The 17,124-nt window shown below is 33.9% G+C and overlaps 1 protein-coding gene across 2 annotated transcripts in view; it reads left to right on the top strand.

Annotated features, from left to right (window-relative positions):
• Positions 1 to 17,124, top strand: part of LOC136030852 (E3 ubiquitin-protein ligase UBR2-like) — a 151,719-nt gene that overhangs the window by 52,628 nt on the left and 81,967 nt on the right. For both annotated transcript variants that reach the window (XM_065709903.1, XM_065709902.1), the window contains exons 11-14: positions 924 to 1,200; positions 6,693 to 6,914; positions 12,646 to 12,750; positions 15,371 to 15,566. In XM_065709903.1, coding sequence (XP_065565975.1) covers positions 924 to 1,200; positions 6,693 to 6,914; positions 12,646 to 12,750; positions 15,371 to 15,566 — 800 coding nt within the window. The remainder of the gene's footprint in view (positions 1 to 923; positions 1,201 to 6,692; positions 6,915 to 12,645; positions 12,751 to 15,370; positions 15,567 to 17,124) is intronic.

The raw sequence follows: 17,124 nt of genomic DNA, 5'->3' as shown, positions 1-17,124 counted from the left end.
TATTGTGGTGATAGAAAGGTGACGCCTATTGCTATAAAGTAGTCTTGCAAAGGAAAAGATTAAGATAAACAGAAAAATGGGACTGTACTATGGTCTCATGGTAGAGCGGATTTAGACGATTAGCGGGTATTTAGCCCCTGTGAAAGTTTTATCAGAAAACAGTAAATGTTGTTTTTATTTTAATGAACGTTCTCTTCTGTAGGTTTGCATGTGGCTTAAGGGTTTTTCTTATTCTCGAATAAAAACTCTAATTTTTAGCTCACATCTTTGCCAAAACCCTTGAGGTTGATCCGAATCTGAAAATTCGGTATTTTTTGTTACATCAAACCTGAAGTAAATCCATATTCTAAGCTAGTTCAAGTTGAATTAGTAGATTTGAAGGATTATTTTGTGTGTTTATTTCTTTGTAACCTTGCGATCCTGTCGCATTTTAACACTTTGTTTAAAGTGATAAGTTATGCCGCTATACAATTGCCTTTCTATCAGTTATATCACTAGCTCTCGATATGAAAAGTCACAAAGGTTGTACTTAAGCACATTTGAGGCGGACTTTGACTTTTCGTAGTCACTACAATATTCGCAGTGTGAGCATTTCTCTATTCTCTTGCTAACTTTCTAACTACATTTGCTAGCTAACTCTCTTTTCTAACTACATTTTGCTTTAAAAACATTCTAAAGAAAATGGGCGACTGTTTAGCACCCTCTCTCACTCTTTTATGACTTACTAAACTATAGTTTTGCTTACTTTTGTACGAATCTTTTGATAGAACGAGTCACAAAAATTTAAAAATAACAAATTTTGCAAAGGATTGTGACGTCGCTTCAATATTTACATTCGGAGTATTTCTGTATTTTCTTCCTATTTTATTTTGAACTCGCCTTATTTCTACTATTCACTACTTATTTTCTGCATTTTGCTTTAGAAATATTTTAAAGAAGATTGGCGAGTGTTTAGAATCAGAAATGAAGACTCCCACGAAACTTTGTGAAGTAGCCAATCACTCTGTAATTTCTATTGACTACGATGTTTCTTACCGGCCAGTCAGTATACACCTCCCGCTATCCCGGATTTTCGCCGGTTTGAATTTGCTGCTTAGCAAATTTGGACTTGACTACTATGGGTTTGAAAATATTAGCAATAAACCGAATCCGGTGCAAATTATAGAACCTGTTCTCAGAACACAAGTCATGGTGGCACAGGTAACTCCTTTTTATTATTTGAATAGTTCACATTACTTATTAATATTTCTAATATTAATATTACTTATTAATATTATTTTAAATATGTTTGCTAAGTGTATTCCAATCCGCTTTCTTGTTATTGAACCGTGGATCAGTCAAACTTATGTTGGAGGAGTCGTCAGAAGAACACCTTAGCTTAAAAGAAATATGCGTGTGATCTGAAAGACTAGGATAACTTAACACTTTTCAATAGATATCAAGGGACACACGAGTACCGACAGCAGTTACATCCGGACCCTTTTTATTATTTGAATAGTTCACATTGCTTATTAATTGCAAATCAAGGTCACTTTACTGTTGTATAACCTATCTATTTTTTCCTTCCACATGGTGTTTTTTGCAAATATATATCACTTACTTTTCGCTCGGACCTCTGGCCGTCACGTATTTGTCGTTTTCTTTCAGTACTATTTTCTTGTTTCTTCAGCTTTGTTTTTGTATAAATTTTCGACATTATCTAAAATATATTTTTTTAAATTGTATAAATTATAAAAGAACAAACATTCTTTATTGTAACTGTAATCTCTTATTGTAATTAATTAATTTTATGGCTTTGAAAATATCTTTTTTACACCCTCTTCATATTTTCCCTCGAATGCTTGTTATGCATATTTGTATAATATGAAAACACAACAAAATTAGAAATTGAAACAAAAATGACTCTGTGCATTAGACTTATGTACCTTTAGGTACTTTTATAGTTATACTTTTTTATAGGTACTTATTTACATATGTACATTAGACTTCACAACCATTAGACGGTTGTGAAGGACTTGGCTAAAGGGGATCACTACTGAACCTCAAAGATTTGCCTAGATAATGTTTGCCTTGCTCTTAAGTATGGCAATAATAAAAAAAATTAAAAGAAAAATTAAAAACAAATAAACTATAAGGTCTAGGTAAAATCTGTTTTCATTTCTTGGAACTCCATGGACACAACCAACAATGGCATGTCTTGTTGTTTCGTTGCCTTGTTGGATTGCGATACGAAGTTGAAGACAATCCAATTTACTGATAGAAAACCTAATTTATCATGCTATGTTTTTTTTCCTTTTGTTTATAGATACTGTAGTTTTTATATTTTTTTTTGTATTTATAGATTTTTGTTTATAGAGTTTACACAATATCTAAAAAATAGGAAAATCATAGTTCGATTACTAATGAAAAGTGTCTTGTTTGCGGTTATGGAGTTTTTAGTAGTATCTGATGCCAAGTTTAAATTTTAAATAAAAGGACATGGTGAAAGGAGATTACTGCCGAACATGAAAGATTTGCCTAGATAACGTTTGCCTCTTAAATATGGCAAAAAAAAAAAACAAAACAAAAAAAAAACAAACTATGAGGTCTAGGTAAAATCTGTTTTCATTTCTTGAAACTCAATGAAAATCTCTAACATGTAACTTCTGAATGCATTCGTTAGTTTAATGGATCGATTTACTTTATATAACAAATTATAAATAAATTAACGTTCAAATAGGGATAAATCCTTTTAATAGACAGTGGTAAATTTCACAAAAAATACAAGATATTTTGGTCACATATGCAGCGACCGTCATCAGTAGTTATACTAAACTAAAACAATTAAAACAATAATTTATATATAAAATAAAATTATTACACATTGTTTGATATTCCTATTCTTTCCAAAGCAAAAACGAAAGCGAGTCTCTTTGGCCTTCCTGGATCCGGTTCGTTAGCATGAATTGAACTGACATTTGTACAGAGGTTAATCACATTGGGTCAATCGAACTTTACTCTATCTGACTTTAACAAATTATCGTAAATAGATTCCAAACCAAATTAACCTGTGTCTCTATTTAAACCCATGTTATTTAGCAAAAATTTCTTAATTTCAATAGTTCCGCGAAAATTTTGCTTGAAACCCCGGTCCCTAGAAATCAAAGAGACATTATCGAACAAAATAAAATGGTCTAGACAATTGAAAATATGCTCCAAAAGGACTGGGGCGAAATCTTCAGGCTTAGAATTTTGCTTTAAATCCGAAGAAGTAGATTCTTGACGCTGTAGTATTCTCATTTCCAAACATATAATCTCATTTCCCACATATAAGCTTTCACAAGCACATGGAACCTGGTAGACTCCACTTTGTCGCCCAAATGAAGTTAGATCCTTTCCAGAATTTAGAAAACTACCCAAAGTATTACTACTCTTTAACGCTACCTTTGACCATAACTCTGTAAGATTTTTTTAAGTTTTTCACTTAGCCCGGGTACATGTACCCGGGCTAAGTGAAAAACTTAAAAAAATCTAACAAAAAATCTAACTTCTAAAACAGATATTAACAATATAAATAATAATTCTTTTAGTAATAATACCAATAGTAATACCTATAAATAATCATACCGATAAATAATTCAAATCAATAAAAGAAAACAAAAAAAACTTAAAAGTTCAAATAAAACATATAAAACTATAGGAAGACACAATCATAATAAAAATGCTATATATATATATATATATATATATATATATATATATATATATATATATATATATATATATATATATATATATATATATATATATATATATATATATATATATATATATCATACAATAATAAATATATAATATAAAAGAAGATATGATTCCCAAATATGACTGTTTCTGAGATTGTAGCCCTCCCCTCTGATGGGGCCAGATATAGCCAGAGACCGTATACAAAAGTGTGATAAATTTTTATTTTCAAACTGAATTTATTTGGCATTATGAATCAGCTGTTTATAAAAAGTAGGCCCAAAAGTAGGTAAATCCGTAAAATCTACCTATTTTTTATAGATTAGGGCTATATATGACCCGATTACGAGGGAGGGGGCTGGGACGATGTTATGACGGCAACGATTATTTTATTAGAAAAGAGCACTGAACGAAAGATTTAGTATTATCTTTCTTCGTTTACTATCTAATTTATACTCTATAATGAAGTTCATGTTAGTGTCTCCCATGTATGAGCTTCCACAAGTACATGGGATCTGATAGACCCCAAGTTGCTGCCCCAGTGAAGTTAGATCCTTCCTAGAATTTAGAAAACTACCCGAAGTATTAATTTTTGTGAAATTTATCACTGTCTATTAAAAGATTTTTATCCTTATTGAACTTTTATTTATCATCATGGAAAATCAGTGTGGTCAGCGCTTGGCTAGAGCAACTTAATTGTATTTTGGTTTGTGCTTTATTCTATTGCTTATTGGGCTGGAAAGAGATCTTGCGCGAATTGTCCTTAATAATTCAAACAATAAAAAGAAGAAGACATAGAAGATTTGCCCTGTGGTAGTGCTGTGAGATTAATCTCTGCTTGGTAATCCTTGACCTGGCCTTCAATCTCAGCTGCAGCCACCTGGCGCAGGGCCCAGAATTTCATCTGTGGGATGCGATAGCGCATCCATAATTCAATCAAGACGAATTAAGCATATAAGCTTTATCCTTACGGTGGCACTTTGGACTGAACCCTGCCTGACTTCGGGGCCCTGAGTTTGTTCCAGGTTCTGGAGGACATGAAATTGTATGGAGATTCATTAGCGCCTCCAAATAATCAAACAAGAAGACAAAGAAAGTATACAAAATTTAGAAATTTGAATAGCAAACAAAGGATCAAAAAATGTAAGAACTTTCCCTTTCAAACAGTTCGTGGTAACGAACCGTAAGTAAGGAGCGACCTGGGTCAATAGTAACCGAAACTCTAAAAAACGGAGTTTTGACATTAATATCAAAAGAATTGGCTTTTTATGCTGATTTTAAGTATATAACTTACATTAAGTTTAATCTTACCTATTAAAGGCTACGAGCCTGAGAAAACTTGTCTGATTTTCGAGAGAATGGGAAAACACCCCCTAATAGTATTAGAATCTTAATGAAAATCACACCATCAGATGCAGCATATCAGATAACCCTACTGTAGTGGTTTCAAGCTCCTATATGCAAAAATGAGGAATTTTGTATTGTTTGCCAGAAGAGAGATTATGGATTCGTGTTCATCTTTTTTTTTTGTATGTTTTTCCCAGGGGGTGATCGTATCGACCCAGTGGTCCTATAATATCGTGAAAGGGCTCATTCGAATGGAAATCAAAAGTTCTAGTGCCCTTTTTAAGTGACCAAAAACATTGGAGTGCAACCTGGCCCCCTCCCCGCCCCCTTTGTCTCAAAGTCGTCCGATCAAAATTTTGAGATAGCCGTTTTGCTCTTCAGAGTTGAAGGGCCCAATAACTATGCCTTTGGATATAAAATGACCCCCACAGCCCCAGGGGGCTTTGAGTCAAAAATTGCCCATTTAAGTATAAAAGGGAAGTTTACAGAGGGTGAACTAGTCACGGGAAATTATACTCTGGGGGAATTTGCCAGAATTCCTATACAAAATTCTTTCTAACGTATTGCTTTCTCTATTTCGTCTGAATTTTACGCGTGGAATTGTTAATGGTAGTTGTCGGGGGTAAATTTTCATTGGGATTGACCTGTCGAGAGGATATTTCTGTCGGGAGGGGGATTTCTCCGTGGAGGTGGGGCGATCAAACTATCAGAACTATCAAACAATCAGAAATTAAATAAAAAAAAATTCCAACTGAAAGTAAGGAGCAACATTAAAACTTAAAACGAACAGAAATTATTGCGTGTATGAAGGGGATTGCCCTCTCCTCAACACTTCCCTCTTTACGCTTAAGTTTGAATTCTGTCTCAATTCTTTAAAAACAACTCCTAAAATTCAAGGTCTTTTAATTAGAACAATAGGAAGCTTTTTTAAAAGTACTTAAGAACTTCACATTAATGGCGAGGTGTTGAGGAAGGGTGCAATCACCTTCTTACACATAATAATTTCTGTTCGTTTTATGTTTTAATGTTGCTCCTTACTTTCAGTTGAAACTTGGACGAACATGTATTACTGTGATTCCCCAATATCAAGGCAGAACAGCCTAAAACCTTAATAACAAAAAAAGTTTGGCCCAGAAGGTCATTTGGCCTTTGATATCCTCTTCATCTTTTCCAGTGATCTATTCTTTATTCCCTCAGTTATGGCAAAAAAAAACCGTCATTTCATGGTCTTTTCAGTTCACGGAATAAGAAAGTCACAGGGGTCATGGTTGTTGAGGCTTAATAACGGCACTGTTTTTGGGCTAAAAAATCATGAATAAGTAGTGATTTGTGTGTAGGTGCATTGCTGTGATGTCAAAAGCCACGAATTTATTATGCCACAAGCCATGACGTTGTTTTCCTATTGCTTTATGCAAATAGTGCATAAACTTCAAGGTAATACTCCTTACTGACCGCAGGGGTGTTTTTGCGATGTTTCAAAAATGAATGCTCTAAAAATCTGATGAAAAGTTTAAACATTTTTTTCAGGAAGTTTTGGGAATAAATGACTCGTTTATTTGCATTTTTTTGAACGAGTCTTTTTTTAAATATTTTCCGAAGGTGTAAACTATTTATATGTGTTTCAGGTCCAAGCTGGAATGTGGCGAAGAAATGGATATTCATTGATCAACCAGATATACTTTTACAAAAATGTCAAGTGTCGGACTGAGATGTTCGATCGCGATATAACTCTGCTCCAAGTGGGTGCATCTCTTATTGAGCCCAATGAATTCCTGATTCATTTGCTCAACAAATTTGATATTCTCGGTTGGACAATGAAGAACTATGAAAAAAACATATTTCATATAGTAAGATGCATTTTTATTGTTAAATTGAATAAATTTTAGGGCACAGGAAATTTTAGGGCCAAAGAAAAAAACTGAACGCAGCGAAGCGTAGTAATGCATTTCCGGCAAGTGTAGTTTAATTGAGTATACAAAGGTATAATTAGGCCTGCAATCTTACAAACAAACTAGAAGTAGGACCTGTCGCAAGAAAGGCATAAAAAAGAAAAGAAAAACTTTAGCGTACACTCTTTTATTAGGACCAAATGAAAATATGTTGTTCCTCCCTTCCTCCTGCGAAATTTGAATTCCTGAATTCTTCGCCATTTTAGTCAGACGAAGTGACTGTATTTATATTGAGGAAACTCGCTTGGTTTTAGGTTTCAGGTACGCGTCATATAATGAACCGTGGTTGTATTCAGAGCTTAAGAAGAGTAATTGGCTGGGAGTCTACTATTTATATAGCTAGATTATAATCTACGATTATCCAAGATACAGGTGCGTTATTTGAATTTTTATCTCTGACATGAAGAGGTTGATGAAAATTGAATGATAAGATTCAAAATATATGAGCACCCTAAAGGTACTATGTACAGAAATAATTTTGGTTCGTACAGAGCGGAAATTCTATCAAGCCAAATTCTGAGAATTATTGAAAGGGTACTTGTATCGCATACCATTGTTGGAGGCCTTTATAGCGCGCGGTATGACAGTTGTCTTTAAACATGCACGCCATTTATTAAAAAAGTTACTATTATTCAAGAGCGTTTATCCAATAAAACTATCCAATCCCCCCCCCAAATAAGACCCACTAACACTAGTATAAAATCAGTCCTCATTTAAATTAAACCATTAAACCTTCTCCGAAAAATCTCCCAAAAAGTCTTAACCTAAACTGCGTATAAAGTTCGTCGCAATTTTAGTTAAGTTTGACTGACTTAATGTCAAAAAACAAAGAAATGAATGTAAAGACGACAAACGGGTCTATGACCAGTAAAGGAAAACGAAAAGAACCAATAGTCAAATGAATATTTTGCCAGTATACATCAAGGCGTCTTCAGCATAGAAAAAAAGAAACTAAAGCTAAAAAATGTAATATTAATAATTTATTTATAACCCACTGTACAAGTTGAAAATAGTGGGGTATGAAAGAAAAAGAAATAAAGAAAATACAACAAACAACAACTGAAAATCACTCAATGAAAAAACCAATAAGACCATGGTGCGCACCAAGACAGAAACACGTACCAGCGCCAATATTGATCTGCAGATTCTCCAGTGAACACAAAATTTCGGTAGCTCCGTAACGATCTACAAGGCGTCTGTTTCGAACCGATCTGGGTAGGTACAAAAGGAATTTACAATAACAAAAATAATTAACCTTCATTTGCTTAAGATCAATCTTTGTAAAAATAGGATACAATCCAGACGCAGACAAAACGGCCTGGTCGCAAAAACTAGAATACAGCTTAGCCAGTCCATGTCTGCTAAAACGACCACGATTTGCATGATTTTTGCATAGCCAATATATAAAACTAAAATAGACTAACATGAAATATATAATATAAAATTACTTACATTTACAGTCGGCAGCTATCTTCATGAAACCACAAAAGTAACTGACACATTTTTTTTTCTACACTGAAAAAGCCATGTTTTATATGGGCGAAATATTCGTTTGACTTTTTGTTTTATTGTACCGGCCATAGACCCGTTTATCGTCCTTATATTCTTTTCATTTTTTTTTGTCATAGCTGGCCAGTTTTGCTTTAGATCTTTTATTTGATTGTATCTATAATGAATAACACTAATAGCTAATGCTGTTAGAGTAGTCATCCAAAGTATTGAATAAAGAATAATGGAAACTATTCAGAGAGGGAAATTCAGCTCAGAAAGATTCTATCTGAATTCCGGACATTTGGGAAAGAAAAAAACTAGTGAGAAACGTATCTGTTGTGTAGCACGTATGAAACCAAGAAAGGAAATAATAAATGAAAAGAGAAAAATCAAATAGATGAAAAGACGAGAATTTTCTTAGCCTGTAGCAAAAATATGAAGACAAAAACCTTCAAATATTTCGACAAGGACAAGGAAAATATTGATACAGTCTTTTAATATTAAGTTGTTATAAATTGGGCGTAAGGAAATACTTCCCGTGTCTCTATTTATAGCCAAATTTCTACTTATATATTTTTTTTTGTATCTCAATTGCCTCTTTAAAAGATTGCGGTAGGCCATTTACGGTAGATATTAAAGTTGCCTCTTCAAAAAGAACTAAATGGTCAGGATTTTCGTGTATACGCTGGGCCAGAGCTGAATCAAAGTTCTCATTTTTATTTTCAAATCCCAGGCTCTTGTCGAAATATTTGCTTGATTTTCGGCTTCACATTTTGCTACTAGCTGACAAAATCCTAGTTTTTTCACTTATTTGATTTTTCTATTTTCGTTTATTATTTCCTTTCTTGGTTTCATACGTCATTCATAGCCAGTATAATCTCAGAACGTATTTGCGTAGCACTGGGAAAAGATTAAGGGAAACCGACCACAGAAGAAATTGAGGTCAGAGGGATTCTCTCTGAATTCAGTAAAGAGGAAAACTTACCAGAGAGTAGGCTATCTCTTACGACACAGGGAAAAAACTGGGCATGATTAATGATCTTACAACACAGGAAAAAAACAAACAAACAAAAATAATAGAAGATAAGAAAAACATTTCTTAAGACCAGCCTCAAATTTTTCAATTAATACAAGTCAGAATTAAATAAACGCAAAAGATAAATATAAAAAGTAATATTTAGCTTAGATGAACTAAATTTGTCTTTAAGAAAGTGAAATGATATATCCATATAAATTAAAATGTACCCGTGCCATTCCCTCCAGAATATTTACATTTTCATAATCACTCGCAAGCGAAATTCAAACAGTCTTATACATTACTTAACAAATGTAAGCTTTTTTCTTTAATTAAAGGTCGTGAATGAATAGGATTTACTGTTGAAATGGCATGTTATTCGTTTTTAAACGTAAATAAAAACACAAATTAATTATTTTATATATTGCTGAATGGCTAATAGGTTTTTTTTCTTTTCATTTATTATTTTCTTTCTTTGTTTCATACGTCAACATAGCCAGTATGTTCTCAGAGCGTATTTGTGTAGCCTTTGAAAACTAAGCATGATTAATGGCACTTATATAAAACGGAATAAAAGAGTTGCTGAATTGATTCGTTCTACATTTTATTGGCTGGAACTTTGTCGCGTGTCGAGCATTGGCTCAATAAGAGGAGACAAAAACGTACTGTGTTTTCACTAGCGAGGAGCGACTGTCCAAATTTGCACTTAAGATAGAATCTCCTGAGAGGCATCTATTGAGTGGTGCTGCTCAAAGTGTATAGGAAACTGATCAGAGAGGGAATTTGATAGTTTTAACAGGGGGTTTAATTAGAAAACAATTAGCGCTTTTTATAGTGTAATATTCATTAGTACCCAGTTAAACTGGAAAGAATCAAAGTATAATTAATTTTATTAGGATTCACAATTAATCAAAGATCTAAGTTTATTTTGATCACATCTTAGATCTTGTAAATGTTGGCTGATTCTCTTATTTTGGAACTATTTTTTTTTTAGCTTTTAAATTAGTGAAGGTATGGAGACCATCGATTGTTTTTTTTTTCTAAAATATATTTATTGTGCAATTTTGGCAAAAGCTTTTTTGTTTAACTTTGGACCAGTGCATAACAGTTCTTAGTCATCTTGTAATATTATAATAAATGTAAAGAAGGGAACAAAACAGCTTTTTTCAGTGTTGCGAGATTCTTCTCTTACAACAACGTCATTGTATTACTGTTGTGTTTTTCTTTTTCCTCTTATGAATCTGTTTCGTATATATAACGACTTCCTAGTCCAGTATTTTTTTTTTATACACTATTTTGAAGTTTTTCTTTTATAAATCGATTAAAGACAAACAAGATATAAACAAGATATATCAAACAAGATTTATAAACAAGATATATAAAAAACAAGATATATCTACATACGGGCGAATGTCTTGTTCTCAGTAGACCGCGGGTTGGAAAGGTCCTTTTATTCTTCCCCGAGAATTTAGACCTGTTTACCTATGGGCCTAATCCTTCAGATGTAAAATTATTTGTGTCAGAGAATGTAGTCAAATTAGACAATTTTTTTCTTTTTCCTTGTCCAACTATGAATCTGTTTCGTATATATAACGATTTCTAAGTCTAGCATTTTAATTTTTTTTATACACTATTTTGAAGTTTTTCTTCTATAGATCAATTTAAAAAAACAAACAAGATATATCTATGTACGGGCGAATGTTTTGTTCTCAGTAGACCCCGGCTGGGAAAGGTCCTTTTATTCTTCCCCGAAAATTTTGACCAGTTTATCTGTGGGCCTAATCCTTCTGATATAAAATTATTTGTGTCATAGAATGTAGTCAAATTTGACAAATTACAATGTATCTTTGACATTTATTCCATTGAATCTTCAAGCATTTCATACTTAAATGATGATTACCAAATCAGTGTATTATCCTTATGTTTAACTTTAAACAAAACAAAGAATTATACCGCTATTGTTAGTGCCCACACAGAGTGTAAAGTTGTCCTTTGGTGGGCATCAGCATCCTAAGCTCTTCCCCTGTACAAGCGCCCATGGCTATTAGTAATAGTCACCGATTGGTTGTGAATTAATGAAAAGTAGTCTTCGGTATACCTGTAGAATAGCGGCTCTCCAGATGGATACATGTTGGAAAAAAGACAGATGTTTTTAGGCTGTTAGTTTTATACTCATTTCTATGGTTTTGTTCTTGTTTTTGATAATTCATTTTCAGCCCCCTCCCGCCTAATGGTTTCGTTTTTTTCAAGTCATTTCTTGGTAACAGAATTTAATTTGGTTTATCTGAAACACAGCTGTCAGGTTTGAAAAATGACGCTTTTCGCCCTGCAGAATTGCTACGTTTGAGAAATATTATAAATTCAAAAAAAAATTTCAGGCCGACCTACGAAAGACATGTTTTTGAAACGTTTGTACATATACATTGCAAACCTGCTGATCAAGTAGCGTCATTTTTTAAATCTGATAATCGTGTTTCAGATAAATCACATGAATTTATATTATAAAAAATGATTTAAAAAAGGGATGAACGAAAAATATGTTTATGTGATTAATTGAAACTTGCTGCATATTATAAAATAAGAATTTCATCAGTTTTTATTTTAGTTTTTTTATGTAGCCGAGGGCTGTATATGTACCATTAGGGGACAGGGGATGCGTTATCAAAAACGTGATGGAAACCATGAAAACGAGCCTAAAGAAAAACAATTTAAAATTTTTCTTTTTTTGTTCTAGCTTATCTCCTTCTGGAGAGCCGCTATTCTACAGCTTTATCTAAACCATTTGTTAGTAGTAGCTCTAATACGATTATTCTGGCCCATCGATGTAGAGGGACCTAAGCGTCGTCTGTCCTCTTGAGTTTGGGACTAAAAGACATTTGATGCAAGGCTGATCTTCTGGCTTTCCTCTTAGATTTAGTTACAGAGAGGGTTGCTAGCCCAGCCGTCCCTTAGGTGTGTTTTACTTCTGAGATTTGGCTATACCTTGTTCCAGCGACCGGAAACGCGAGTTTGGCAAGCGACTAGAAAATTCAACATCTTCTTTCTTTCTTCGTTACCTTTTTTTGATTTTTCATTCTTAACCAGTGTGGTCTCAAAAATTATTTATGGATTTTCCCTTTTTAGAACGAAGATGAGGACACTGCACGGCAAATAACGATTTTGGTTGAAGAGTTTCTAAATCTTATTATCCAAATTACTGGCGAAAGACATACTCCTGGAGTTGGAGAGGTATGTTTCTTTTAAATCCTAATTTTTGTGTGTTCGAAAAGGCTACTTAACGCTACCAAAAGGGTTAGTAATCAAAATGACCGATTGCTCTCAAAAGCAGCTAGGTCTGATCTGGACCATATCAAAGATTTTTGTTCTGGTTGGGGGGGGGGGTTGCATAAAACTTTTAAAAGCACATCAAAAATATGTTTTTATGCATTTTTGCTACGATTTTACGAGTCTGATATGCATTTCGGCTGGGGGGGGGGTCCAAACCCCCTAACTCCTTCCCTGAATACAGCCAGCGCTCTGATCATTAATGGTTAAATGCTGTATTTAGCTCCGTATCAATTTGATAGCTGCCATGAAAAATGTATTTGAAATGACAAACAAAATCTATTTTTGGTATAGGAAACATTGAATGTTCTAGCATTCCAGAATATTTTGATTGTCTTTGTACGAACTAAGTGCAGTCTAAAACAATTAGCGTCTCCCCAGTTTGTCAATGCGTTTCGGTGTTTGAATACTTCACCAACGTGATTGACACATATTTGTATTGGACATACGTGTATAGGCCTATGCTTCAACTTTTTTTCTTCCTTTTTTTTGTGTAGAAAGGATAAAACTGTTTCCTCTTTCTTTTGTAGAAAAAGGAAAAAAAGCGTCGCGTTTGAAAGAGCTTCCCTCTCCTTCCCAAAAAATCAAAACCTGAGAAAGAACCTGATAAGAAATATAATCTTCACATCTTATCCACTCTTTCTTTACCAAGATGCAACTGCTAGAATTTTTCTCTCTTGTCATTTCTGAAATTTGAACTAAGTTAAGTGTAGAGTATTAAAGTATGCTCAGTAAAGAAGAGTACCAGTCTTCAGTGTAATTAAACTTATTCACTGTATAAGCAAAAAAAGCTGTGAGCTATTTCGATCGTAAATTTGATGCGTGTCATCCTCATGCCTCAAAATTATTGGCCCATTTAGATATCTCTAATCCCAAATAATTAATACAGTAATTGGTACTTGTCCATCTTTCAGAAAACACCCAAGCTAATTCAATTCCACAGGTTGAAACAACTGAGATGCTGGGGAGATATATAGAATATATATAATTTGAGCTGTATATTTGCATATTTGGCGGGGGTTGGGGATTAAATATGGCGAGCCTCCATGCAAAATATAACCTAACTTAATCATAATATCAACTAAATATTTAATTAAAATATGGCTACAATGTAGTTTTCCACTGAGCCAAAGCTAATTCTCTCCGAGTACAGACAGCAATAAACTGATATTTCAGATCCAAATTCTTGGCGTTTTCTGACTAATATCAAGTACACAGTAATTTAATAGCTCTAATTTAATTTAATTAATTTAATTTAATAGCTTTAATTTAATTTAATAGACCCCATTAAATATTACACCCATAATAACGTATCCAGAATGATTTTTTTGGGAGAGGGGGTACAAAAAACTGAAAATGCATTAAAAGTTTGTGTATATTGATGTATTAAAATGATGTATGGCTGGATAAGTAACATTCAATATGAAGATTTCCAAAATTAAGCCATTATTTTCGTTTTTATTTTCTTGGAACCAATAGACCAGTGTCAGATTTGCTATATTAAGCACTATAGCTTTCCTTTCATAGTTAAAAATAATTAACACAGACGTAGCTAAATGGAATTTATTTACCTTCCATTCTATACCGGTAATCTTAAAACGAATATAATGCCAAATTTTGTATTTCCAATAATTTGTAATTGTCATATAATTCAATAGATTATATTTGAGTAAAAAACTCCAGCAGATTCAAGCAAAGTTAGTAGATTCAAGTAACAAACTAATGGATATAAACCTACTATACCTTCGTTAATGTAGTAGATTGATCTCCGCTTAGTAATACGAGGGATAGTCAGTTGCCACAAGGGTGAGCGATAGGCATGGGCAATGAATTCCTTTAAGCTTTCAATCGCTACTCTATAACTCTTGAATTTCAAATTGCCATGGATTGATTATTTTGCACTAAAAAATTGGAACTAGCAAGACCGAATCAAGTATGAACTTATTTGTAACACTAAATTCTGACAGAGGCTGCTAAATTTTCTCAAGCAAGGATAACCAAGCGATGGAATTATGTGCATTCCTGTTGGTAAATTTAATGAAAAGTGGAATTCTTTGAAGTATTCTTGAGAAAATTGCGTAAAATTTTTTCTCTTTTCAATTTCCACGATCTTTTAGACTTCATTCTTTTATTTTAACCCCTCAAAGCCGTCATATTTCAAGAATCTTAACAAATCTCATATTTTATACTTCTAAGACTTCTAAGACTTTTAGTGTTTTGCGTTCGGAAAACAGGCTACTTTGGACGCATACCATAAAGGCCACTTTTTAATGAAAAAGAAAACCCCAAAAAGCTATTTTTCAAGCTAACGAGGTTGGGGGGGGGATCTTAGTGTGTAGAGGGGGGAATAATCGTGAATAAAAAAAAACTAAGAAAGAAGTTGCTGATGAGATGACAAAGAACAATTTTTTTCTGTTAGTGAACTGAATTGGTAGAGTTGCATTGAGGCAGTGCCCCACTCCGCTCTGAACAAAGTCTTGCCCTGGTCTATTCCTTGTATAATAAATATATGAACATATTTCAGGTAACTCCCGAGGAGCAAACAATGAAAGAAATAATCCATCAGCTGTGCATTGAGGCAATGCCCCACTCAGCTCTGAACAAAGCCTTACCAGAGGATACTAGTCATGAAACCCATATTGAATCTGTTATTGACAAAATTGCTCGATTTAAGAAACCGATACAAGGCTCAGCTAAAGGAGTCTACGAACTAAAGGATGGTACGTCTTTGTCAACGACTCTGTAAACGTAGATTTTTTTAATTACTAAATTATTTTTATTGTTGCTATATTCAAAGTAATGCCTCTTGCTTCTTGCAGCTAGACTAGATGATATCAATATTTATCGGATTACAGCTCCCTAAAAACATACAGTTTTTCCGCGGCTCCCAAAAAACATAAGATATTTCCGCGAATCCCTAAAAACATCAGATTTTTCCGCGTCAGGCATCAGATTTGATTGCTACTCCTTAAATATATAAATTTTTTTTTTTCAAAATTTCTGACCTTCTTGAGGAATAGGAAAGAAGCGATTACTTACAAATAACGTTCAATAGGGACAAAACCTTTGATTTGACAGTGAAAAAAAAATCTTTGAATATTTTGGTCAACAATGGCCATCGTCAGCAGATAAACTGTTTATCTGCTGATGACGGTTGTTGTATGTGTGACCGAAATATCCAGACATGTTTTTGTTGTTTCTCTGTTAAATGAAAGGATTTTTCCCTTTTGAACTGTTATTTGTACGTCATAAAAAGGCAGTGTGGTCTTTGAAAACACCTAAGAAGCGATTATTTATTTAACTGCAAAAAATGAAAATAAAAAACAGGATAAAGATCTTCCTGAGCCATTGCCCGCGCATAGGGCGTCAAGTCGACGTTTCAGTTGCTGAGTATTTTTTACAGGAACAAGTAGCAAGCTTGTTGCCCAAATTAAGTTTTTGACCTTACAATTAAGTTGAACTAAAAGGCTATGTCAAAATTTTGATTGGATGTGTTTGGGGAAATGGGGGGCGTGGGAGAAGGGTTAGTTGCCCTCCAATCAATTTTGGCTATTAAAAGGGCACTAGCCCTTTCAGTTTTTAATCTAATGAGCCTTTTTCGAAGTTTTTACGGCAGTAAGTGACTATCTCAAAATTTATATCAGATACATTTCGGGAAAATACGAAGTGTGTGTGTATGTGGGGGGGGGTATCCACCCTCCGATCACTCTGAATCTCAAAAAGAGTACTAAAACTTCTGATTAGCAATGCAATGAGCCCCCTCCGAAGTTTGTACGATCTCTTCGACAGTTTCTACGACAGTAAATGACTATCTCAAAATTTATATCAGATACATTTCGGGAAAATACGAAGTGTGTATGTGGGGGAGGGTATCCACCCACTGATCACTCTGAATCTCAAAAAGAGCACTAAAACTTCTGATTAGCAATGCAATGAGCCCCCTCCGAAGTTTATACGATCTCTTTCTGTATAAACCTCAAATGCCCCCAGGCATAATTTACAACCCTATCCCTTAGTGCTGTGGGGGGGGGGGGGGTCATTTCCAAATACATAAACTCTGAACCTTTCAACTACAAGGGCTATCTCAAAATTTAGATTGAATGTGTTTGGGGAAATGCTGGGCGTGGGATGGGGGTTAGTTGCCCTCTAATCACTTTCGATTATAACAAAGACCACTAGCCGTTTCAATTTCCAATCGAATAAGCATTTTTCGAAGTTTCTAATACAAGTCATTCGATACGAAGTACCCTGGCCTAAAATAAAAATAAAAATAATACA

Source organism: Artemia franciscana, chromosome 9 (genome assembly GCF_032884065.1).
Source record: "Artemia franciscana chromosome 9, ASM3288406v1, whole genome shotgun sequence".
In the NCBI taxonomy this organism is placed as follows: Eukaryota; Metazoa; Arthropoda; class Branchiopoda; order Anostraca; family Artemiidae; genus Artemia; species Artemia franciscana.
Note: the sequence above shows the minus strand (reverse complement) of the source record. Positions and strands in the feature narration are given on the sequence as shown.